Source organism: Dendronephthya gigantea, unplaced genomic scaffold, assembly GCF_004324835.1.
Source record: "Dendronephthya gigantea isolate DGI-Jeju-01 unplaced genomic scaffold, DenGig_1.0 000116F, whole genome shotgun sequence".
Lineage (NCBI taxonomy): Eukaryota > Metazoa > Cnidaria > Anthozoa > Malacalcyonacea > Nephtheidae > Dendronephthya > Dendronephthya gigantea.
The window spans coordinates 183444-207967 of record NW_021163126.1 but is presented as its reverse complement, the minus strand read 5'-3'; the positions used below and the strand labels follow the sequence as shown (position 1 = coordinate 207967).

The 24524-nt window shown below is 35.7% G+C and overlaps 4 protein-coding genes across 4 annotated transcripts; 3 read left to right on the top strand and 1 right to left on the bottom strand.

Moving 5' to 3' along the window:
* The first annotated feature begins 246 nt into the window (after positions 1–246).
* Positions 247–6339, top strand: LOC114535327. The gene is made up of 4 exons (XM_028556691.1): positions 247–527; positions 824–925; positions 1040–1268; positions 6209–6339. Exons 1-4 carry the CDS (start codon positions 315–317, stop codon positions 6337–6339), a joined length of 675 nt encoding a protein of 224 aa, XP_028412492.1. The 5' UTR covers positions 247–314.
* A 7067-nt stretch (positions 6340–13406) lies between these two features.
* Positions 13407–14018, top strand: LOC114535326. The gene has a single exon (XM_028556690.1). It carries the CDS (start codon positions 13407–13409, stop codon positions 14016–14018), a length of 612 nt encoding a protein of 203 aa, XP_028412491.1.
* A 1962-nt stretch (positions 14019–15980) lies between these two features.
* LOC114535325 lies at positions 15981–18410 on the top strand. The gene is made up of 9 exons (XM_028556689.1): positions 15981–16441; positions 16499–16600; positions 16712–16779; positions 16893–17052; positions 17208–17279; positions 17401–17481; positions 17608–17820; positions 17910–17978; positions 18086–18410. Exons 1-9 carry the CDS (start codon positions 15981–15983, stop codon positions 18408–18410), a joined length of 1551 nt encoding a protein of 516 aa, XP_028412490.1.
* Positions 18411–19045: 635 nt separating this feature from the next.
* Positions 19046–20056, bottom strand: LOC114535324. The gene is made up of 4 exons (XM_028556688.1): positions 20046–20056; positions 19817–19928; positions 19551–19703; positions 19046–19336 (listed from the first exon to the last, which is right to left on the bottom strand). The coding sequence occupies exons 1-4, from the start codon at positions 20054–20056 to the stop codon at positions 19046–19048; spliced, it is 567 nt and encodes a 188-aa protein (XP_028412489.1).
* Between the last annotated feature and the right edge of the window lie 4468 nt (positions 20057–24524).

The following is a 24524-nucleotide window of genomic DNA, read 5'->3' as shown; positions in this document are numbered from 1 at the left end:
CTGCCTAATATATTTGGATAATATTATTGTCTATTTCCACACATTCATTAGAAGATGCGCCCCGACTAAGTGTGTAATTTAGCGCTACCAAAGGTTCATGGGACAGCTGACAACGCGGTTTGTTCTGATTGGCCAGCCTCTTCATGGTTCCGAGCGCTTCCGAGCAACGGCTTTGGTTACACACGCCCGTACCAGGAAATCCACGCTCGGCTATATTCAATTTCACAGTAAACAGTTGTGCTGCTTTGGACGGTCAGAGTGTATGTGCTTATAAAATTCGATCGTTCTTTTTCTTGGTAACATTTTTTCTCGCCATGGCTATGTTTAATGTTGGAGATGCTGTGGAAGCTTTAGATGAAGTGTCTGTCTGGTCAAAAGGCAAGATCATCGCGAAAGAAGGCGAGAACTTCGTCATTTCTTTTGACGGTTTTGGCAGCATGTGGGACGTCTGTGTCAGTCCTGAGAATGTGAGGCCTGTTACTGTTGTTTGCTTGCCGAGAAAAAGATCCAGGAATAATCAAAATATGGTGAGTTATTCTATTCAATGATCAGCATCGCCTAGTAGAGGATTACCTGTCCGTTTTGGACCTTATGCTTATATAACTCGTTGTGTTTATAGTGTAGTCTGATGTGATTGCCATTAATACTGTTAGCTAGGTCTTGTTCTTCAAAACTAGTACTTTAGCTTGAACTAAACTGAAAATAACATGTTCTTTCTTAAACTCTGCACCTAAAGTTACTGTTTTGAACTGATACATTCATCATTCATGTCTGTAAATGAACTTTGACTGGGTATTTATTCTATTTAAATCTTCACTTGCAGTCTGAAAGCCTTAAGAAAGTCCAAGCTGGAGATGAAATATATGTGAGAGGGAATGGAAAAGTGAATGTGGTTCAAGTTGACCCAATCAATGGAAAGCTGATGGTATGTAATTATGATATGTATGTCAATTTTTATAGGGAAGGGACTATATATCAGCAATTAATGCACCAAAAGATAAATTATACAGAGTAATAAAATAGTGCATTTTATTAACAGGTTGAAGTTGACGGTACACATAAACAAGTTGGTGTCGATGAACTGTGCCCTCCACCACAGCTGCACCCACAAAAAAGAAATGGCAATGTCATGAAAGGCAAAAGAGCAAACAAAAAAAGGAGACGAGAGGAAACACCTTTGTTTGAGGAGAGTGAGCACCAGTTGGGTGGTGAGGTGGCAATGCCCACTGGACAATTTATGCCATATTTATATCTTATGCGAGATGATGGTATGTTTTTAAAAGTGGGCGATATTGTTACGGTGGAGGGAATGAGCTTGCCATTTGTCATTTGTAAGTTGTTTGTGGGTGAGGATGGCTGTACCAGTGCTAAGTTGGCTAAAGTTGTGAATACTGGTATAGAAGATCATTTTATTATTACTTGTGATGTTAAATTTATTGTTAAATATTCAAATGGAAAGGTTTCCCTGAGAGGTTCAGTGAAGGACAAAATTGAGCATGAAGCATTTGTTGAATATATTGGGTTTGTGGAAGGTAATGGTGATATTAGTGTTCAGAGCCAAATGAGGAAACAGTTGTTAGGTCATGCCATGCGTGTTGGTGTTCAAGGTGGATTTGGGAATTTAAGTAGCATGAAAGTTAATTTAGGGCCATCAGATATGTTAATAGATAGCAAGATCTTTAAATTTTCTGGGATGACTGGTGTGTGTAAGTACTCTTTGGTGGCAGATGGAGATTTTGAGTTTTTGGATAGCATTATGGGAAGTGGTTGGGATTACAAGTTGGGCAAAGGTGATGATTCATTTTTTAAATTTATCACAGAATTACATGTAAAAAGGTCTTCTGACCTTAATCTTTTTATTGTGGCAAGGTTTGCCCAATCACAATGTAAATTTAATATGGCATACCGTAATGATTGTTGCAAGGCAATAAAGGCAGACAGCAGATGGAGAACATTACACTATAACTCATTATTAGAATGTAAATACATTACAATACTTGTACTTGTAACAATTTTATCTGTTAATGAATATTTGCTTATTCACCCATGAAGCTATAATACCAGTTTATTTTACCAAAAAGTAAGGTGTGATATAGTGTATCTAATTGGTTTCACATTGCATTATTATACTAGTATATACATTATATGCAACAACCCTCGCTTCATTAAATGCATTAATTACAGCTCCAACAATTTTTTAATGAACTGACATCCCCCTGAAAATAACCATGTTTTAACCAATAGCTCTTCATTACTGTACCTATATGCATATACCTGCATGACTGAAATTGTTAATTATTACCCAGTCTTAATTGTTCATTAACTTCTTCAAAGTATTTCTGGCCTTTTTTACCATATTCTTCCTTCTGTTGAGTTGTCAGAGCTTTGTATATTTCAGCAAGGACAGGCTGAATTTCCTTGAATGGTAACCCGTTAATATTCACCTGCGGAGACTTTTCTTTCACAAACATCGCAAAAGCAGTGGGGGGGCGCTTTAGTTCTTCATTACGTTTCTTATGATGACTCCTTTTTGTCTGTTCCATGCTTGACTTTGGCATTCGTGCCACTCCTAGTGCTCTGCAGTGCAATGTTTGTTTGAGATCTCTGAAGGCACCGCAACGCTTGAAGTTTGTTTCCGCAACAGTGGCAACCTTTGTGTGGACTGCTGAGGTTCCTGGAGCAGCTTTAATTTGATCCAGATTGAGTGTATAACTGTCAACGTCAGGCACTGCATTGTCATTCAACTCTGTTACAAGTTGTGGGGATACAATTTTCCAGCCCTTCTGATAGGCAATTGTGATTCCAGGACTTGCACTTCCTTTATTGCATTCTCTTTTGGTGGAAACTACAGTGATGTTCACTGGCAGGTTTTCTGGAATGGTATTTAGGGCATGAACACGCCCACCTTTAACAATAAATAAAATAATAATATGAATAAAATATCAATAAAATCTCTAAACAGGGCGAAGGGCAACTGCATACCTTTCTTTACAATCATATCTGTGAGTTTCTCATGGTTGAGTTTGTGACTGGCAAATGACCCAACAAGAACAAAACGCATGCCAACCAGTGGACCACAATCAGCAGACTTGTCAGATATGGCTGTTCCTTCCACCGAGTTACCTGTCTCACATTCTTTCAGGCATCCATCGACAAACTCATACCAGATGCAACAATTATATAATATTATTAGAATAATATTATATACAATTATATAATAATTATATAAACAATTATATAAGCCAGACCCAACAAGCTTGTTAACATATACATTTTATTATGCTTGGTCGTCTAGCTGTCGAAATACATTGCCTGAACAACTTTCCTTTCCTCACTCACTCAACATTTGCCATTGGCCGGGCATAGATTTTCACTTGTGGTTCACTAGCAAAACATGTCATTGTAAAAACTGTATTTTTATTAAAAAAATTAAAATATTTAAATACTTATTTATTAGCTAATTTGTTTGCTGGGTTTAAAATATTTGTTCTGATAAATATTGCTCATCTTGAGGAAGCTCTGGGCAGCAAGTCATGTGAGTTCATACAATTTGACACCATGGCATGATACTGAGTTACAACTGTAGAGTCTGTAGCCAGTCTGTAGCCAGTAGCAATATTTCAAACTACAGTAACTGCTAATTCTCCATCAGTCCATAACAATGTCTCGAGTGTCAGTGTTACGTACATACCTTGTCCTTGATCAGAGAGAAAGCTTTCAATTTTTTTCCAACCACGATTTTTGACATGCTCGCGTATCCCTAATGGGTCTAAAGAGCTCTCTATGTCAATATATATGATATTGTTGTTGACAACATATGGTAGATCGCTTGGCCAGCCAAGACTTTTAGCAGTTGAAAAGCACTCGCCAAATCCAACTATGGTATTCATACCTCCTCTGCAAACCCTGCAAATAATATATAACAAACACGTTTAATAAACGTCATAGTGATGGTATTTTAATATCATTATTATTATAGATTTCAAAATGCCTAATGGACGAGTAATGACTAATTGTAATTGGCAATAGTATTACATACAGTGGCCATTAAACACTTACCGATCAATACTCCTGTGCTACTTTTCCTCTTCGTACAAATCCACCATACTTTATTCACTTCGAATAAACGTCAAGGCCAAATACCCACAAATGAACTTCAAATCGCTGACTGCTGAGCGTTTATAAAGTGTTCAGTGTGCGTGTGAAATTTGCGTGGGGAAGAAGCAGACAACGGATTGCATCACGGGATATCAACCGCAAATTATGCGGTTGATGCAACGGGCGCAACATTACACACTTAGTCGGGGCTAATCTTGTCATGTTAGACGAACACCTTTCTCGCCTAAGATTAGTTCTCGATCGAGGTGGAAGGGTGGGATGTTTAACAGTTAGGACATACATTTCTCAGAGACAGCACTACTGCTATGAAAAGTTTGGAAAAAAGCATTGTTCTAGACCAGCTCTCAGGACAACAGATTACATTATCAAACATGCAAAGAGGTTTGATATTGCAACAACGGATGTAGAAAGGAACGAAGTTCGTTTGGCAACTGGTGTATGTGGACTCAGTGTTCTGTTTTAACTCCATACATTGTATAATTTTGATCCAGTAAATGATCTTGTTATTAACAAAATGCATCTGTCCTTTAACACTCTCAAGAAAGAATTTCTCACATATATGTGGGCTGATATGGGAAATCATACTGGAAGTGATGTAAATCTTAGAGATCCAAATGAAGGTGGTCTTGTCTCAAGAAATCAATTTAAAGCAGCACTTGAACATGTCAACTGGACGAAAGAACATCTAAATCTCTTACTTATAGGCTCAGTGGTTGGAAAGCAAATGAATTTTTAAAGCAAGTTATTTCAACGGCTATAATTAATTATGCATTCTCTCCATTGTGCTAATTTCAAAACAACTCCCAATTTCAAATTTAAGTACTTAGAAGTCAGGCACCTTGATTTATGACCCTGCTTTCCCACAACGACTTTTTCTCTGTTTTATGCTATATAAAAGGGTTTAACTCAAAGGGCTTAAAACAGATATATTCGTTATGATGACTGTTCTGGCTGTTCTGGAAGGACAATGCAAACTTTCTGGAATTGCTTCTGCAAGATCCGAAACACAGAGTATACATCAGACACAATGGAAGTAATATATGACTGTGTTCCATTCTTTTTCACAGCTTAATGAAACCCTCAGCATGCTTTCTTTCCCTTGTATCAAAATCAGTGTTTTTTTAAATTTTATCCCAGTGCTGTAGGCATCCAATTTGATTATGAAGGACAGCAATACAGAGATTGTTTAAATGCTGGGAAAACCGCACATTGTGGTAAGTAGGGAAAGCCTTCATGGCAAGAAGAATTTTTTCAGTTCTTTTATCCTGGCAGCAGACTTATGGTAGTAGGAACACTTTCTTACATATCTTCCATTTGCAAGGTCAGAACGATGGCAAGCACACCAAAAGTTCAGCAGTTTCCTCTCTACATGATTTTCTAACCTCTTCCACAAGCCAGATTTAGATCCTGTGTTAGCAGATTCACCATCTGTAGTAACACCAGCAATTTTTTTTTCATTACAAGTTTGTTTACTCCAATTGTTTTTAAGCCTGTAAGAACACAATCTTCTAAGCCAGCAGCTCTTTTTAGGTCTGAGTCAGTTACACAAACAAATTTTGTCTTAATATCTAATGGGTCATCAGGAGAGTTTTATTTTACAGATAGAAACTTATTGTCATGCTGCATGGTGTCTACAGATCCATCAATTTGGGTGGAAAATTTAATAGTTGTGTTCACTTCATCTTTCAATTTCACAAGCTCTGGGATGGTGACAAGCATTTCTTAGTAAATGTTTGGATCTCTGTAATGCAAATCTATTGAACTTGGCTCAAATGGAATGAATGGACTCTGCAATAATCCATTTTCACTCAGAGAATAAATAAGCTGCTCAGCATGTGCTGTGGCAAGGGCTCTTGAAGGCCATGACTATGCTGATAGGGTTAGCAGTTTACTGTCATTGTAAACGTCAATTGCAAGTTTGATTAGATTTTCTGATTTTTAAAAACTCTTACCAGAGGATAATTTAGGTCCTGATTGTCCCATAGTTCCTTGTACTTTTTTTGCATCCAAAGCTGCCGGATGTATTTCACTATGCAAATGATCTATTATGTTTTTGAGTTTCTCTTCCAAATCACATCTTACTCAAAAGGCACGAAAGGCATACCTCAACGACCCCCTGTCTACAGAATTGCTGGTTACGATAAGGATGAGTTACAGGGAACATTCTACAAACAAGAATTGCAGGAAGTCAATAAGACAGACAGTGATTTTTATTTATAGAGTAGAACAAATACTTAGATCACACATACGTAATAAACATAAGGAATATTATGTAAAATGGCTAGGGTACCCAGAAGTTTAATTCATGGGTGCAATTCATATATAAATAAAGTATCATTGAACTCAAAAACATTTGTGTCCAAGCGTTCATCATGACTTGTTTGAGGTATTTTCCAAAAAAACACCATTGCAATTTTCAGGTAAAATTAGCCCCAAAAGAGTGACTCTTTGATTATTTCAACCGAAAGTCCTTTCATTCCATTATTTTGCAGGTGTTGTTGATCATAAACGAAGCTAGTTTTTAATTATATTAATTAATTACCAGACATCATAATTTAACATTTTGTACCAAATCTGTTTTAGAAACGCAGATTTAAAATCTTGTACATTATTTAAGTTTCCCTTGCAGCAAAATTTTAAAAGATGTGCCTAATAGTCCATGACAAGTTAATTATACTTTCATTATCTTCGTGCTTTCAATTTACAAATCATAATACTGCAGTGTTCATTAATCATTTTCTAGATATCGGGATGTGAATATTGGATAACCAGGATGTGTCCATGATGCCCATGTTCTTTAAAATTCAAGTCTTTATGCCAAGGGCCAGAATTGAGCACTGTCTTCTGAGGTAAGAAATATTAGATATGTCACTTGTAATTAGATATGTCATTTTGACTTCAGTCTGTTAACTGTCATTATAAATTAGGGTAATGACATTTTGCAAGTATCACCGCATGGTATAGTTGTAGTTGATGAATTCAGTAATTCACTGTTTGTGGTTCATTCTATTAGGAGGATGCAGGGGCGGATCTAGAGTAAGTCCAGTCAGTAGCGCGACTTACGTATTTTTGGCAGTAAAAATGATAACTAAATATTCAAATTTATCTTGAAATATGAATAATTAACGTCCTTCGAGATTATAATAAGAATTACAATCATAGTCCAGTTTAAAGGGTTCAGTTTCAAAAAAGCAATATTCTTTTATCCAGAGCAGCGGTAAAATGCAAAAAACTCGCAGAATCGGGTGGGTCAGCCGGCTCATTTGATTGCTCGATAAGCCATTTGGACTTATCTCGACTAATTTGTGGGATGGCCGGACTGATTTGCGCCTTAAAGGGGCCAAATCAGTCCATTTCTTGCAGTCAGTTTGAATTTACCGGACTTATCTCGACTGAATTGCGGGGTGGCCGGACTGACTTGAACTTTAAACAGGGTTCGATCGCTCTGTCTTCAGAATGATAACATTACAAAATTTATTATTAAACGAAGCCAGGTTCTCTACTTCTAATATTCTGTTATACAAAGGATTACAACTTTATTGTTAGAAAATTGCATTAATACGCAGACATTCGAAGCAGGATTTTACAAGATAACTGGCTCTTGATAAACTTTATCGTGGAGCAGAGATTTCATGCGAGCAACTGTGTTGATGTTAGACCAGTTAGACTTCAATATACGAGGGAACTAATCACGATATCCCAGCTGAACATGAAAGCTAAGACTGTGTTGGTAAGAGAAACGTTTAACATGGATATAATATAACGAATATAGCAATATACCTGGTTCGTTCACAGTTATTGATTTCATGCCGCTTTGTTGTGTAACTTGATCAATTATCAATATGGTTTATACATCATAAATAATCTTCCTAGACGCCCTTATTATGTCGCTGTTTTCTTTTGGAATTGAAATATGGGGTTCCGCCCTTGAGAGGAAATATCGAGAACGGATTGATCAATTTTTACGGCGAGCGTATAAATATGGATACACAACAAAATGTGTTTAAATAATGGATGTGATCGAGGAAAAGGACAAAATTCTATTTGGTAAAATATGTAGTAACATGGACCACCGTTTATACAAACTACTTCCACCTAAAAGGAAAAAGCGTTTAAGGGAACGAGAACATGATTTTATTTTACCCAAAGTCGAAACAGAAAGATTTAAAAGGTCTTTTTTAAATAGATGTCTTTTTGACAATTTTAGCTAATTTTAATAATCTTAAATTTTAATAATCTTAATAGTAAAACTTAAGGATTGACTTTTAATAACTTCAGTCATATTAGGTATTGTACATTAAATAATTCTATTCCATTCTTGTATATGTTGGTATATGTTAGTTTGAATTGTAAGGTCACACGTCTGTTGTGGCTAGATTTTAAATGTAAAGACTTAATAATAATAATAATAATAATTACAGTAATAAGTGTGTTTATACTAGAGACGCATAATTTATCCGGACAAAATTGTGCACTTGCTTTTAAATAGTTTTCAAAAACATTAGACGTCTTTGAGAATGAAGGCTATAGAAAACTCGTGTGTCATCACCATTTAAGCAAATTGCTGACTTCAACAACGCAGATGCGTCAGACGCGATAATCTTCAGTCAAGTAAAACAAAGTAATTTTGCCTATGCATGATGCAAGTTCATCAAGACAAATTATCCGTCTCTAGCATAAACAGAGCCAATGTTGTTGTTGAAGTTTTGTATAACGCCAATGATTGTATTTGCAATGTAGGTGAATATACGAGAATATATTATTTCATGGTTTGGTTTATTTGCCTTTTAATTACGAGATCAGTAGCGCCGGGTTTTTCATAGCCATAGAATATAATAGCAAATTAACCAGAGTCAAAGTGGTACTGTTTTATCTCAGTATCTAACAGATGTCAGTGAACAAACGATACCATTCATCAGTTGACAATGAACAAACGATGCTATTTATAGCATATAAGCATATTTACAGCTTGTAATAAGAGTGGACTTTACACATGTTTTCAAAATTACCCAACCTGTCATCAACACTTATTTTTACTACAACACAAAGGCTAAAAATAGCCAACCTACAGTAAACAACTTTTGAAGGCAAAAATTTTTTGAGACAAATAAAGATGAATTCTTTATTTCATGTGAAATCTTATTATGTGAAAGTATTTTGGTAATTATCGTAACTGGGAATTTAAGACTTGTCCAATCACAGTAAAATCAAGGTCCATTTGACAGCAGAGCCATGCAGGCACAAGCAAGGCAATGATTAAAACGATAATGTTGTGATACAATAATCAAAACATTCTGTTGCCATGTTGGTTCTCGTTTTATCAAAGTCGTATAATTTTCAAAACCAGTGTAGGTCTGATGGTCCAATACTTACGGGGGCCATGTCAATCACATCAAATATTTATAGCAGCGTGTTATATAGTAATTGTTGACAATTGACATAACTTTTGATATGCATTGTCAATTCTCTACGATCCCGTTTACACTATACCGGATTCACTTGTCACAATATCTTTGTTAGCCTTTAGGGGGCAACAGTTATTAATAGTAGCAAATACTTAGTAGTTTGATAGATTTGGTAGATTTATTTCGATCTATGACAGTGAAATTTAATAGCTACAAGATTTGACCACTCCAGAAGCAATTCGGTATAGTGTAAACCGAGCATAAGTCGTGCATAACTCCTTCGACATTCACTTTATAAAATCCCTATTATGTCAAATATGTTAATACCATTGGTTACTATGGATTTGACAACAACAACAATTTGAAATTACATCTGCTCTTTGATTGAAATCCTGTATGCTTAACACAAATTTGTTGCCTATATAGATATATTGTTAAGAATGTAGTTGATTTTCCTGTGTGAAATGTTAAAATTAAATGCAACCTATAAAATGCTAAATGCTTTGTGTTGCTAGAGAAAGGGGAATGGTGCTTAGGATGCACATATAAATACTCTTATCCATATTGGTAAATTGTAGTAATAAATATAATTTTTACGTACAAACAAATTTACTGCATCATGTGCATGCATAAAAATGCTTATGGCAAACATTTATACACCTATATGGGTCCCTATACACCTATATGGGCCCCAACAGGTTGCTTAGGCATTCAAACTCTAACAATTTAATTGTTATGGGTGATTTCAACAGTTTTCGTTTTTTTTGAGACACCCTGTATATAAACAACGACACCGTTGTTTCTTCCTAGCTCTCTGAAGTTCCAAATTATATCAGTGTCTTACTGAATGCTTGTAATGCATAACATAAATCTATAAATTGCGTACAATCTCGAGAATTTACTCCATTTTTGCATCACAAATGCTAGAAGTAAGCCTCTGTTGCTCCTTGTGTTTCCATTGTGAAATGTGAATATTAATCAAGGCCCAATAGAGGCTTTGCACAGATCACATGACCTGAAAAACGCTGCCATCTCGGTGGCCTTCGAAATTGAAAAAAAATGGCGGCAAGTACAAGCACTGTTGACAAGCGTGCACCAAGTTTACATGATTATCACAACTCTCTTAGCGCGGAAAATGTAAAGATACATGATGAAAAGTTAAAATTTACTGCAGGAGTTGATCCTTATGCAGTTTCTGGACATTTGTACTCCACTGCCATGGAGAATTATCCTGAAATAGAGTATCCGGATATCGTGAACCTACTTAGCTTAAAGCTGTGAGCCTAAAGCCTACAAAAGTCTGGAAGCTTATCAATATTTTGTAGCCGGTTCCATAAAGAGCATCCATGTTAAAAACGTAACAGAAAAAAACAGTTGTTCTTATAGGAAAAGTGAGTATGCCAAGTTTAAACTTTGTATCATTACAAACACTGTCAACATTCAACAATTTCACAGTAAGATTTTATTAGAAATATCGTCTTCTTTATAATAATAGGTGAACCATTCTGAGTGTTTAAATGAAGCTCCATTGACAGACTGTTTTAACGGCACATTGCAACTGTTTGGCTGGCCTTGGTGAAGTGTGTTCGCACGTTGGTGCTGTTTTGTTCGCTGTGGAGGCTGGAGTAAGAATGATTAAAGGTAAATTGTGTACTTCAGAACCTTGTAAATGGCTTATTCTGGCTTCAGTAACAAATGTGCCTTATGCTGAACTACAGAACATTGATTTTACTGCAACGAACACTAAAAAACAAAAACTAGATGACAAAATATCTGGATTAAGTGAGACACCTTCAGCAAAAATTACAGATCACATTATGTCCCTTCCCAAGCAATGGTGGACTTGTTTTTCCAAAAACTGCATAATTCTAAAAAACCCCAGCGATATTGTCTCTGGTGGCTCTGGTGTGCCAACTACTCCCCAACTGGACTTGCCCAAATCCTTGGATGGATTATATGAACAGCAGTTGACAACTCTGAGTTTTCCAGAGTTATTAGAGAAGGCTGAGGACATTTTTGATGACATAACTTGTACTGAGCAGCAAGTCACTGATGTAGAAGAATCCACTAGGGATCAGAGAAAGTCGTAACTATGGTTCAATATGCGATCTGGTAGAATTACAGCAAGTAGATTTTATGAAGCGTGCCACACAAGTCTTACTGAACCATCCATGAGCTTAATCAAAGGAATATGTTATAGATCCAAATTCTATTCCAAAGCTACTGAGTGGGGTAATAAAAATGAGAAAATAGCATTGGTTAAATACAATAAGGTCTGTACAGTTGTATGTCTGTTAGTTTATGTATTTTTTATAATATATATCAGTCCTGTTTAGGTTGTTTCTGCAAAGATAATGGATATTTTTGGAATACTTTCCGGAGAGATTTGTCACATTTTGCCTGACCAAAACACCATTTTTGAACCTATATAGGTGGCTTTATAGAAAAGGTTTTTGCTGACCACTTAAAATGTGTGGTATTTCTCTTTAGGTTATGGTTGAAAGTCATGTTAACTTTGAGTTAAGAGCCTCTGGTCTCTGGCTCAGTCCAGAGTATTTTTTATCTTGGGGCTACACCTGATGGCATTACATCTTGTGACTGCCATGGCACTGGTTTAGTAGAAGTGAAGTGTCCTTTCAGTGTGAGAGACCAAATTCTGCAGGAAGCAGTTGATAATGACAAACTTTGTTTGGAAAGACATTCTGATGGTCTTTAATGAAAACCCATGCATTTTGGTATAAAGTTCAAACCCAAATGCAAATCACAGAAAAGCAATTTGCTGATTTTGTTGTGTGGACTATGCGGGATTTACATGTTGAAGGAATTTCACAGGAAACTGATTTTTTTGATGGACAGATTGAGAAAGTGAAGGAGCTATATAAAACTGCGATTTTACCAGAGTTACTGGCAAAATGGTACACAAGACCAGCAGATGATATTTCTAACACACAAGCACTTTGTTGTTATTGTAGAGTCCCAAATAGTGATGAATTACTTGTGTTGGTTTGCACTGGCACTTCATGCTTATTTAAAAAGTTTCACTTGAAATGCTGTGGACTACCTAGAAGACCATCGAAACACAAGTTGGTTTTGTGACTGTAACAAGAAGACATCTGCAGATTGAATTATTCTCAAGAGTAATATTGCAAAGAACATCTTTTATTACACTCACGTCGGGCGAAAATGTACCTCGGGCAGTACATTTTGAGGTATATTTTCGCCCGATATGAGGCGTCTGTATTCACAGGCTAGCATTAACTTTTCACAAAAAGTTTGCAGAAGTGTTATGTGCCTTACCCTCAACTACCCTGTTGCAACAACAGATTTACAGCAATTTGTTAATGCACAGCAAACAAATGTGATTTTATCCAGTAAACATGGTGTGTTCTGTTCAGCAGACATCAGACTTTGTATGGCAACAATACCGTGTCCGAGTGTAACATACCTCTGTCTCTGACCTCAAGTCTTCAACTTGATATCCGTCTTTTGTATGTGCTGCATTTGCAGCTTCAACTTCCACTAACCAATCATCAAGAACTTCTTTGTGGCCAATTTCACGCATGTTGTGCACAACACAAGTGATTAGTAATCAAAGATGGCGGATGCTCTTTTGTGGCCCCGTCATATAACATTATCTATTTAAGCTATAAAGCAGACTTTGGTTTTATTTTGGTAGTATTTAATCAAGGTCTTATATCTACTTTAAAAATAGAAAATAAGAAAATTGAAACACAATTTGACAAAATCAAACAGTTAATTAATAATTTAAACAAGTTGTTTAATTCCCGTTGCAAAGAGCTTGATAGCAAGCTAACCAAAGTGATTAATAGCCAGACGTTCCTTGCTGCACAGTACAATGAAATCAGTGGAAGACTTAACAAAATGGAAGAAGAAAAACGTGATCTATCAATCGAAAATTCAAGCTTAAAAACCCAAGTAATGGACTCGGTAAAAGAGATTAATATAATTAAAGACAAGCTGAATAATTTGGAGCAATATATCAGACGCGACTGCGTTGAAATAAGAGGAATACCTAATCAAGGCTCTGAATCTGTGCGCCAGACAAACGAAATTGTCCAAAGAATCTGTGAGAAAATTGGCCTACTGGTTGATTGTGATATAATAAGTCATCGTCTGCCCGTCATAAGAGGCCCTCTGGATATCAACTTCGCTCATCAAGTCAATCGACCTCAATTGAGTCAGATCCAATTATTGTCAAATTCTCAAATAGGACAGTACTTTGGACAGTACAGAAGGTCTTTGAGAGATATAACAACAAGGGATCTTGGCTTCCAAGCGCAAAATAAAATCTTCATAGTGGAAAGTTTAACTCCCAAAAACAAGGAAATCTTTAATGGTTGTCTTGGTGTCAAAAGAGATAAACGGTTCAAGTTTTTATGGACGAATATGGGGAAGATTTATCAACGCAGAGATGAGAAAAATCCAAGGACTCTTGTGTCATGTCTAAATGACCTTGAGGAACTGGCTAGATGAGTACTTCTTTATATATCTGTGTCAAATATGTTGTGTACTCTTTTGAATTCTTTAAGTGAATTATGTCTAACAATGCGTGTGTAACTGACAGACTTGACTTTGGCTTATTACCACGTTTGGATATAACCTCTGATATAACAAAAATCCCATTTCTTACTCACTCTGATATAGATAACAATATGCCTGATGGATGTAATTTTAATTATTATAGTCCCCATGAATTTCAGAGCAACTCTGTATTATCTGAATGTCATTCAAGTAATGGGTGATTGTCTATTTTTCATTGCAATTTACGAAGTCTTTCAAAAAATTATGACAATTTTACAAATTTGCTCTCAGTGATAAATCATAATTTCTCTCTTATCAGTAACTGAAACTAGATTTAAGATAAACCAAGACCCCTTGTTGAACATTGGATTACCAGGGTATGATTTTTTATCTCAACCCACATTAACTAATGCTGGTGGTGTGAGATTTTATATCTCCAAAAACCTTAGTTACTCGATTCGTAAAGATTTATCAGTTTCCATTAGTGCTACACTTGAAATGCAATGGGTAGAGATTGAAAATAAATTTCATTGAAATATGATTTTTGGTGTTGTCTATGGACATCCTCATGGTGATGTTAATGTATTTATAAAAAATAAATAGTGTTATTGATACAATTAACAAGGAACAAAAATACTGTGTTATAATGGGAAATTTTAATATTGATCTATTAAAATTTGAAACACATTCAGATACTGATAAATTCTTAAATAATCTTTTGTCCTCTCACTTTCAACCTCATATTTTACAACCTACAAGAATTACTGACCATTCATCAACCTTGATAGATAATATATTCTTTAATTCTTTAGATCACTCATTAGTTAGTGGTAATATAATATGTGATTTGTCTGACCATCTACCAAATTTCTTAATAGTCAATAATTTTTCGCATTTGCCTAGAAATATCAAGGTTTACAAAAGGGATTACTCCGGATTCAGCCAGACAGCTATGATAGAGGATTTTCAGTTACTTCACTGGGATGATGTTTTGTCAAATTCTAATGATCCAAATTTACTGTTTGAATAATTTTTTGATAAAATCTCTCAGATTATTGATAAACATATCTCCATGAAAAAAGTGTCTAAAAAAGAATTAAGATTTAAATCTAAGCCATGGATAACTCCTGGCATACAAAAGTCTATCAAAGTAAAAAATAATTTGTATAAAAAGTACATGAAATCAAAATTGTTGTAGTTTCTTACTAAATTTAAATTATACAGAAATAAAATTAATCGCTTGATTAAGATAAGTAAGAAAAAATATTACAACAGTTATTTCTCAGTTAATGTTAAGGATAGTAAGAAAATGTGGAGTGGAATTAAACAGATTACCTCTTTGAAATCAAATAACAAATCTACTCCCACAAAAATGATAATACTTACACTGACTCAAAAACTATTGCTAATGCCTTTAATGAACATTTTGCTGGAATTGGTTTTAAACTTGCACAATCAATTCCAAATGTAAACAGAACCCCTTGCAGTTTTCTTCCTGCTTGTTTACAAAATAGTTTTTATCTGACTCCAGTTACATTTGACGAAATAGAGACTGGAATACTTAATTTGAATGGTGCGAAATCCACAGGACCTTATAGTATTCCTATAAATATTTTGAAGATAGTCAGAACTCTTGTGTCCAAACCACTTGAACTAATATTTAATATTTCTTTTCAAACAGGTATTGTACCTGACAAACTCAAATTAGCTAGAGTTATTCCAGTCTTTAAAGATGGATCTAAATTACAATTAAGTAATTATAGGCGGTGTCTGTAATATACCAACTCCCCAACTTCCCAACTTCGCGGTATAAATTTTCCGGTCGGCGTTAAATAATAAATAATTTATGATAATTATGTATGCGTAAACAGAGCATGTGTCATGTGCAAACGTGCAATATCCAAATTTTTCAACATGGCTGTTTGTAGCGATTTACTTTATAAAAGTGATCTTAGCAGCGAAGATCGTTTTAAGCTGCTGGTAACAGATGTTCCCGTTGAATTGGCACAGGAAAAACCTCCACCTAACCCGTCGAAAAGTGGGAATTACCTTGTAGATAAGAATGCGATTGGCGTAGATTGGAAACACACATCCAGCTCTTGGCTGAACAGGAATACCAAAACACGCATCTTCAGACGGTTGATTCGACTAGATGATTCTGACGACGACGATTCAGACGACGCAATAAGTTGGCAAAGCAAAGAAATTAAAGCCAAAGATATTAAAGGAGCAGTGTCACCGCATGCGCATCTTTTCTGCGCATACATGAAACTTGAAATAACAGGCTGTTTTTTCAAGCTTATCAAACGCAAGATGGCGGCTACTCAGGGGGCAAAGCACGGTGGCAAACGCGATAATTCCGGCAGGAAAAGAAAGTTTCAGGGCGCAGAAAGTTTTAGTAGCCAAAATAAATGAATTTACTTATCGTTAAGTGTATTTTCGGCTTGGCGAGAAGCGAAGAACAATGCCGGTTACAGCAAGTACAGTGACAGCGATTTCACTGCGCATTTGTTGTCATTGGAGTATCGTAGAAGGTAAAATTTCAACGATTTATTTTATAACTCATCATCCTATGTCTACGTATTCTATATATAGTTTGACGTCGTGATTTTTGCATTTTAAAGAGCTGATTTGAATAATCGCAGAGTGGAAGAGCGACCCCCAATTCCAATCACAATCGATGAGGGTGACCAAACACGTGGCATTATTTCGGGTATTTTAATTTTAATATATCAAAGTCTAAGTATCAAAACACAGTTATGGTACTTTTAGAATAAATGCCCAAAATAGTTTAATTTGTAAGATAAATTATACCGATTATTTTAGATTGGGGTACATCAACACCAATGAAAGTCCAAGGTATTGGAACTAACTTGCCATCATGTGATGTGTCGCCAATTGAGAAGGAACAACAAGCAGAGCTTGATGTGCAGCCAGAACAAGAAGCGTCAATTGGTCAGGAAGCAAGTACATCTCACCATGAAAGGTACTGAGAATTATATTTGCACCTTTACCATGTTGGTTGTATGGTAAAAAGAATTACTTTTTACAATGACCTAATTGCAATTTTGTTGTCAAATAAGTAGAAAATTCATTGAATTCTTTTAAAAAGTTTGAATGTCTACTTTCTTTCTACTTTAGTAGATTGAATACATCTATGTTTTCTGATGATGAGTTGTCTTCAGAGGATGGTGATGATGACAGGGATATTAGGTATTATATATTGTTATGTGTGCCTATATTATTTGTGAACTATCATTTATTTATTATACTTTATTCCACTAACACTTTACAATTGGAAAATTCATTAAGTATTTTTCTTTCTCACTTTCAGTTTTCATGACCAAACAATGTCAATAATTGAGGGAATGAATGCTGATCATGATGACAACTTGGAAAGGGATGATGATGCAAAGTATGAATATGTCATTTTGTACACTGTTGGTATCTTTGTATATAGTTATAAGTTATAAATCTCCACACACTTTTTGTATATGATATACAAAACCAATGCAAAATGTATTTATTTTATTTTTAATAGTTTCAGTGATGTTGAGTACACATTAGAGAGTGATTCGACAGATGAAGATGACAACGAGCATGAGTGGTTGGAAGGTCAATGTGACCATGAAGATGATGAGCATGATGAGCATCTTGCTTGGTTTGATCGCAAAGATAAAGATTATCAAGAGCTGCAAAAAATAATCCTAAATCCAGAGCTACTTGCAAGTTTTAAATACTATACCCGTTTTAGGTACAGAAAAAATATTATTGATATAAAAATATTAATAATATTTAATCAATGCAACAAGATTAATGTGATCATTTTAACATCTTTTTTAGACATACAGGTGGCATAGAATGTGCCAACAGCCTTGGACTTGTTTATACCCCAAAGAGGACCCCGTTCAGGTAAAATTTTGCCAACCACCACAATTTTGTGTGAGAGAAGGGTCTTGAAGATCTTGTAGCTTAATTGTATTGATTGTTTCTAAATGGAATGAATTAATTCACTCCAGATACAGTGCATACAAGGCTAGAAGACAGCTCACAGCCATTGATTGGAACTTCCATCAAAACCTCCAGCAGGCCAAGACAAAGCATGGTGATGAAATTGTCACAAGGAAATACAATCCACGAACCCGAAATTGGGACCTCAAGATGGTGAAGGTGCAAAAGGGGTACAATTACATCCCAGTGCTCATAGCTAAAATTTTAAAACGAAGAACAGATGACCACGATATAGGTGGTGTTACAAGAGCAGTGGATTTGAATCAAAGTGACCCTGCCCTAATTTCTCCTACCATTGCCCACTTACCCCCACCACCTACAAATAGGTGTTAACTATAAACCAGCCCTAATGTCTTTATTGTAAATACTATGTACATATCCACCAGCCTTTCGCATGATGACAAATATCTGCCATTTGTGGGGTACCATCTTTTATGCCAATTTTGACCTATAGTATGACCTTGTAACCGTCTTTATTTTAAGGCTGAATTTTGTTCAAAATAATGGTCTGTTGATTCTAAAATACTGGTTTTATATGGTTATAATTGTTTAAATTGATTTAAGAAAATTGAAATTACCCCAAAAATGGCAGATATTTGTCGTGATGAGAAAGACTAATTGTAAATAAATTAACCTGTCTTTTGTGAAATAAATATAACAAACTCATAGCTATAAAATGGTTTAAAGTATGTACATTTAGTGTTCTCTGTATCCTATATAAATTCCAGTCACAGATGGAAAACGCTCCCTTATTTTCAAAACTGTACAGGAAGGGCAGACACGCCTGTTACCTTTACCAAGACGGCCATAGCGTGCAAGAATGAATTGCCTATATGCTGCTTTTCTAAATGCCCTTGTACTGTTGTCCTCTTGGTCATTTCGAATGTCTGCTCTATTCCTTATACATAGCTCCAGAACATCAACATCCAGGCACAATTTGGCAAAACGTGATGTAAGTGTTATTTCTTTTACTTGCAACACTTGTTTTCAATTTCCTGGGGCATTGGTCTACATTTGCCACAAACACACCAATCCGGTGCAGCAGCATTTGGGGGCTCTTCAGGTTGGTCCAAGTCTTGTTGTCCAACATCGCTTGATTGCTCTCCAAAATCACCAAGTTGATCATCTTCTGGGTCTTCATCTAGGTCATCTTCCATTATCAGCAGGGTGTCAATGTAGTCCATGCTACCAATGCCTCTTCTCAAGCTTCTAATCGCAAGTTTTCGCACCAGTTCTTCATCCAACGTTCCAATAAAATCCTGTAATAATTAGACAAAAGCTTTAAAGTTTTATAGATTTAGGCACAAAATAATCATACCTGTGACTCTCAATTCACTATATATTGTCTGACCGGTCAACCCATGATAGTATAACTCTATCATATATATCATAACTTTATCATAACTTTATCAAATCTACCAACAGGTTGGCTTGTGAAATTCATCTACATACAATACATGTGTATTTGTCCACCTTCACATCCTTATGTTCTTTTTCCCTCAAAGCATCCTCAGATTGCAATAGTTGTGAGTTAGCACTGCTCAGTCTAAAGCCTTGTGCTTGGCCACGTGTTCTACTTCGCTTGTCGCGGTTATCGCGCTCTCTCTCTGTGTTTTGTGGCGTATCCTACAGTAAAACCACATTAAGAATTTGTATCTTGTATGAAAGAAAAAAAAATTGGTTATATCGTAGATTTATAGGCAGACATACCCGGTTTTTGCAAGGTTTCTTGCTCGTACCACATTGACACTCTGCCGTGCACTCGACGTTGTTTCCTTTACAAGGACATCCACGACTCCCACTCGCTTTTCTTTTGATGCTGCAAGAACTCTTGCAATCGCAACGACTTGTCTATACGCGTAATGAAATACAGTTAACCGTACACTGATTACAGCTATGTATATTATATGCAAAAATGTAAATATATGTAAATTTTTACTCACCATGTTGAAAAGAGTATGAGTTCACTGTTCACTCATAACAATGGTGCCGATTATCTCCGATCGCTTTTCCGACAATTTCCGACAAAATTTTTGTTATGCGCAGAAAAGATGCGCACGCGGTGACACTGCTCCTTTAAGGCTGGGTTGCAGGGTGAGGGTTACCTGCTAAAAACGACTTACTATAACCATGCAAACGAGAAATACTCGGCCGTAAGAAGAGTCATCACAACGGTTGAAAGCTTCAAAAACAACGAAATTGGTAAGGCAATTCAAAAAAAAAGATTGGGGGATTTGCTGGGGGGGGGGTGCCACCCCCAGGCTATTAGGATTAGAGTAAGGGTTAGAATTAGCATAATTAGGATTCGGTTTAATTAGCTTAAAATACAAAAGAATACAAAATTACAAGTCTAAAAATATAGAAAGTACAGTATACCCGCACCAGATGTAAATCACCTGCTACAAAGAATTTCTCTGATTTGTCGTAAAAGTCATATGCACTTGTTATTTTAAGTAGTTATCATTTGTTATTGTAACCAAGAATTTGGTTACTTTTTGTCACCTAACTGAGGGTATATAACCAAGTTTTATTTGATGACTGATATTTCTTCTATAGATAATGTCTACTCAGCAGTACTGTGCCAGCAATTTGTAGTTTTTTTCCTTTTTAGAAGAGATGAATTATGCTCTTATACAATACATGTTTCCTAATAACATGGAGCAACAGTTATCACCAAAGAAGAGAAAAGGAAAGCCTTTCATTCCAACTGCACCATCAATCAAGAAGAAAATACAAGAGGCTGCTGGGCCAAGTACAACTTATCAACCTTTAAAAAACACCGTATCAGAAATTGAAGCAGGTATGTGAGTCTCTCCAGGGGCATGTTTCAAAGATTGTTGTTATGGACTTGGTGAATGTTTGTTACCAGCTTCTCATTTTCATAAAAATCTGTTTCATATTTTGTATCTTGCCTATTTTCTTTTGGTATTTTTCATGCATAAAATTTTAGAGGAAATTTTTGCACATCTATTTTTTCCCCGAGCCGGTGCGGAGCACCGTGCGAGGGTACTAATTCCGCCCGGAGATTAGGAATTACACCCGGGACCCGGGATAACATAGCGGAATCCAAAGTTGCCCAAATGTCATGGACGTTCAATGGTCATGGTACTTGTGCGCATGCGCGAAATGCGAACGCATGTAGACTGGTGATCAGCAACTTCCTGATTGGCTAAGACGAAACGTTTGTGTTTCAGTGAAAAACGTCAGCAATTTAACTGTCATTTTGCAAACTACTTTTTAAAAAAATGTTTCGAAACCAAAATATGAAATGTGGAATCAAATAACAGATAAAACACTGGGAAGAGTTTAAAATATTATCAGAACTGGAGGAATTAGCGGTGAAAAGGGACAACTCGATTATAATCCTTGAAATGGTAGGAGTCTATTTTGTTTATTTCGAGCTTTATTTCGTGTTTGCTGTACGAATACATTTTATGACCTTGGTACAGTATGTCGTTTTGCTCGGTTTTGCGAAGATGTGACCGACTATTTAAGGCTTTACATCATCGTTTTAACTTCCAAAGAGTCCTTAAAAGTGTAATTCGGAGTTTTAATATAACAATAATCACTTTAAAGTGTTATATATACTCGACTGCAATCACTGCATGAATTTAATAATCAAAAAACAACATTCGACGTTCACTGCTTGGTTATTTATATTATTTGGGCTGTTTTGATGTTTTGAAGGTTTAGCTATAATGAAGTATTAACTCTCACTTAAACTGTGAAAGTCTATAACTTAATGCAACGGAAAGCAGCAGGAAAACGGGTGATTTCACTTCACCTTTACGACTGTGTTTGTTTTCTAAATATTTGAAACATCAGCTATCGGCTTTACATTTAGCCGAGACATTTCATATAAATATTGAAGGTTAGGTCTGGCTAGTTCAGGAAATATTTTGCTTCGTTTGAAATGGCGAGGGGTTGCTGCATGCATGTATTTCTAGTTCAACACTAATTTGAACCCTGAATTGTAAGATTTTTGTCATAACATAGTGGCACCCCGGTACTACCTTCAAATTTGTATAACAGTTATACACTTGGTCCTTTTAATGATAACATACAATCAAAAGTGTGTTGGTTATACTCATGCCAATCAGAAATAGGTCTCCATGATAATAGTTTGGAATTTGTACCCATGGTAATAACAGTAAAATTTCTATATAAAATCAGTGATATGCGCCAGTTGCAGCTGTGTCACCATCACCTTTAATGTGTACCTGTTGCAAAAGTTTACTTGATTGAGATTCATATAATCAGTTATCATAAATGCAATCATTCATCAAACACTCATGCCCTACTAATATGATATTTGCTGGATTAGGAATTTATTAGTTACAGAATTGTTCTTGAAGTTTCTATCTTCATAACAGCCATAGCATTCTACATGGACCTTGTTACATTTAGCAATGCGTGTCAGAAAAGGATGTAACCACCAGTAGTGTAGCCAGCCCGCTGATTTTGTCCCGCTATGCAAATATTGTTGTGTTCATTGACTGTGAAAACAATGAATTTCTGAAGAAATGAATAATGATAATAATCGTGAATTTGCATAGCGGGATGAAATTGTCAGGCTGGCTATGCCACTGGTAGCCACTAAAAACTTATTAACCAAGAAAGCATAAGCTAAACTTGAATTGTCAAAAAACCAGGCCTATAATAATACTAACTCATCCTTATTAGTTATTATTTTTCATTTAAATAATTGCTTCATAGGTTTGCCAGCTTTTGAGGAAACTGAGCTTCCTCACTTTGTCAAGGGTGCTTGGAGTAATGCTAACCAAATACTCAAGATTAATGGTGTTAAAGATAATCCTTTTCTTAAAAGCAAGAAGTTGGTAGCCTCAGTGACAAGTGACAAGTATCATGATGACACATGGCAAGGAAATAAACTAAGGTACAGTAGGCTCTTTAAATAAACAGAGGCCAGGTGTTGATAATGTAAAATATAAATAAATACATAAACATCTTTTTTTATTAGACTAAAATTACATTTCAGATGTGATTGTGATGGATTTAGGACAAGATGTATATGTGCACATAATATCGCTGTTGCGTTCCAAGAAGGAAAGCTACAGCCGCTTCTAGTTCATTACCAGCCTCCAAATTATCAGCAAACAGCAGAAAGCCGACAAAACCAGTCAAAAGCTGGACGAAAACCAGGATACTGTCCCAGGAAAAGGGTGAATCAATCCAGGTCTGTGGAAGGTTTTGAACAACCTTATTTAATGTCAGATGATGAAGTTGATGATGAAAGTTTTGACATAGTTTTCGTCAAAGATACGACAGCATACAAGTGTTTTGGCTGTACTGGATTGATCCGAAGAGATGGAAAATCACCTCCTCCTCCTCCACCATTTGATATTTTTGTGAAAACAAAAACTTTCAGGCACTATAGGGAAAAGGCAAAAAATGGAAACCCTGGTATCCTTCACATCAAGAACAAAAAAGAGAATGTTTACTATCACCCTCAACTAGCTTGTATAGCTAAATCATGTGCAGATGTGGTGAAAAAGTTAACCATTTCTGATGAATTTAAGTATCGGCTAACTAAGTCTCATAAGGATTTGATGTGGAATGAGTTTGGACTCAGACTTTGACAATATGCTTTATGCATTAGCAGTACTCACATTTTAATGATATGTTTTCGATTCAAAATTGCAGTTAGGGTTGTTACAGTCATTCTGGCATGTTGAACACTTGTACCATACTTTTTTCAATGAGTATATCTCATTCAATGTTAATGCAGTTGACATTTACTTGCAGCTTTATAGTAGGAAGCTATTTGCTTGTTTGGTTAATTTCATTTGTCATAGAAATTGTCTACAGTTGATAATGATACTAGTATTGTCAGGTTGTAATTATTGTTTATTTTTATGGTGGTAAAAAAATATTCATATAATAATATCCCTGGAATTTGTTGTTGTTTTCAACACAAAAAAACCATAGACAACATGTGATTACATTAGCCCTTGGCTGGTCAGTTAACTTATAGATGTACAGCGTGTACATGATAAGCTGAGGTAATACATCACAATGTGCAAGAGATCAGTGATACATTCATTGATGCAGCTTCTTTTGGACAATATTTTTTGTTCTTACCATGTTATGACATTATTTAAAGTCTTAACAAGTATTAACACAAATGTCAATAATAAAACATTAGCAAAATGAAAATTTCAGACAATTGCCCTAATAATCATTTGAGTTCCTTTCATTTAAGTTCCACCCTAGGAAAACATTTAAACTTAATTACAGGCCTGATTAAGCGTAGACAATAAGCCATTGGCAAGGAATGGTTGTATGTGTGACTGCTTTAGAAAAGGATCTAATTTTGCAAGAGCTTGTCGTTTTTGTTCGATGTTCATTGCACAGAATTCTATTTCATCAACACCAAACTGCACAAAATCTGGAGCAAGGGCATATGGTCCGTGCCCAATCATTGCT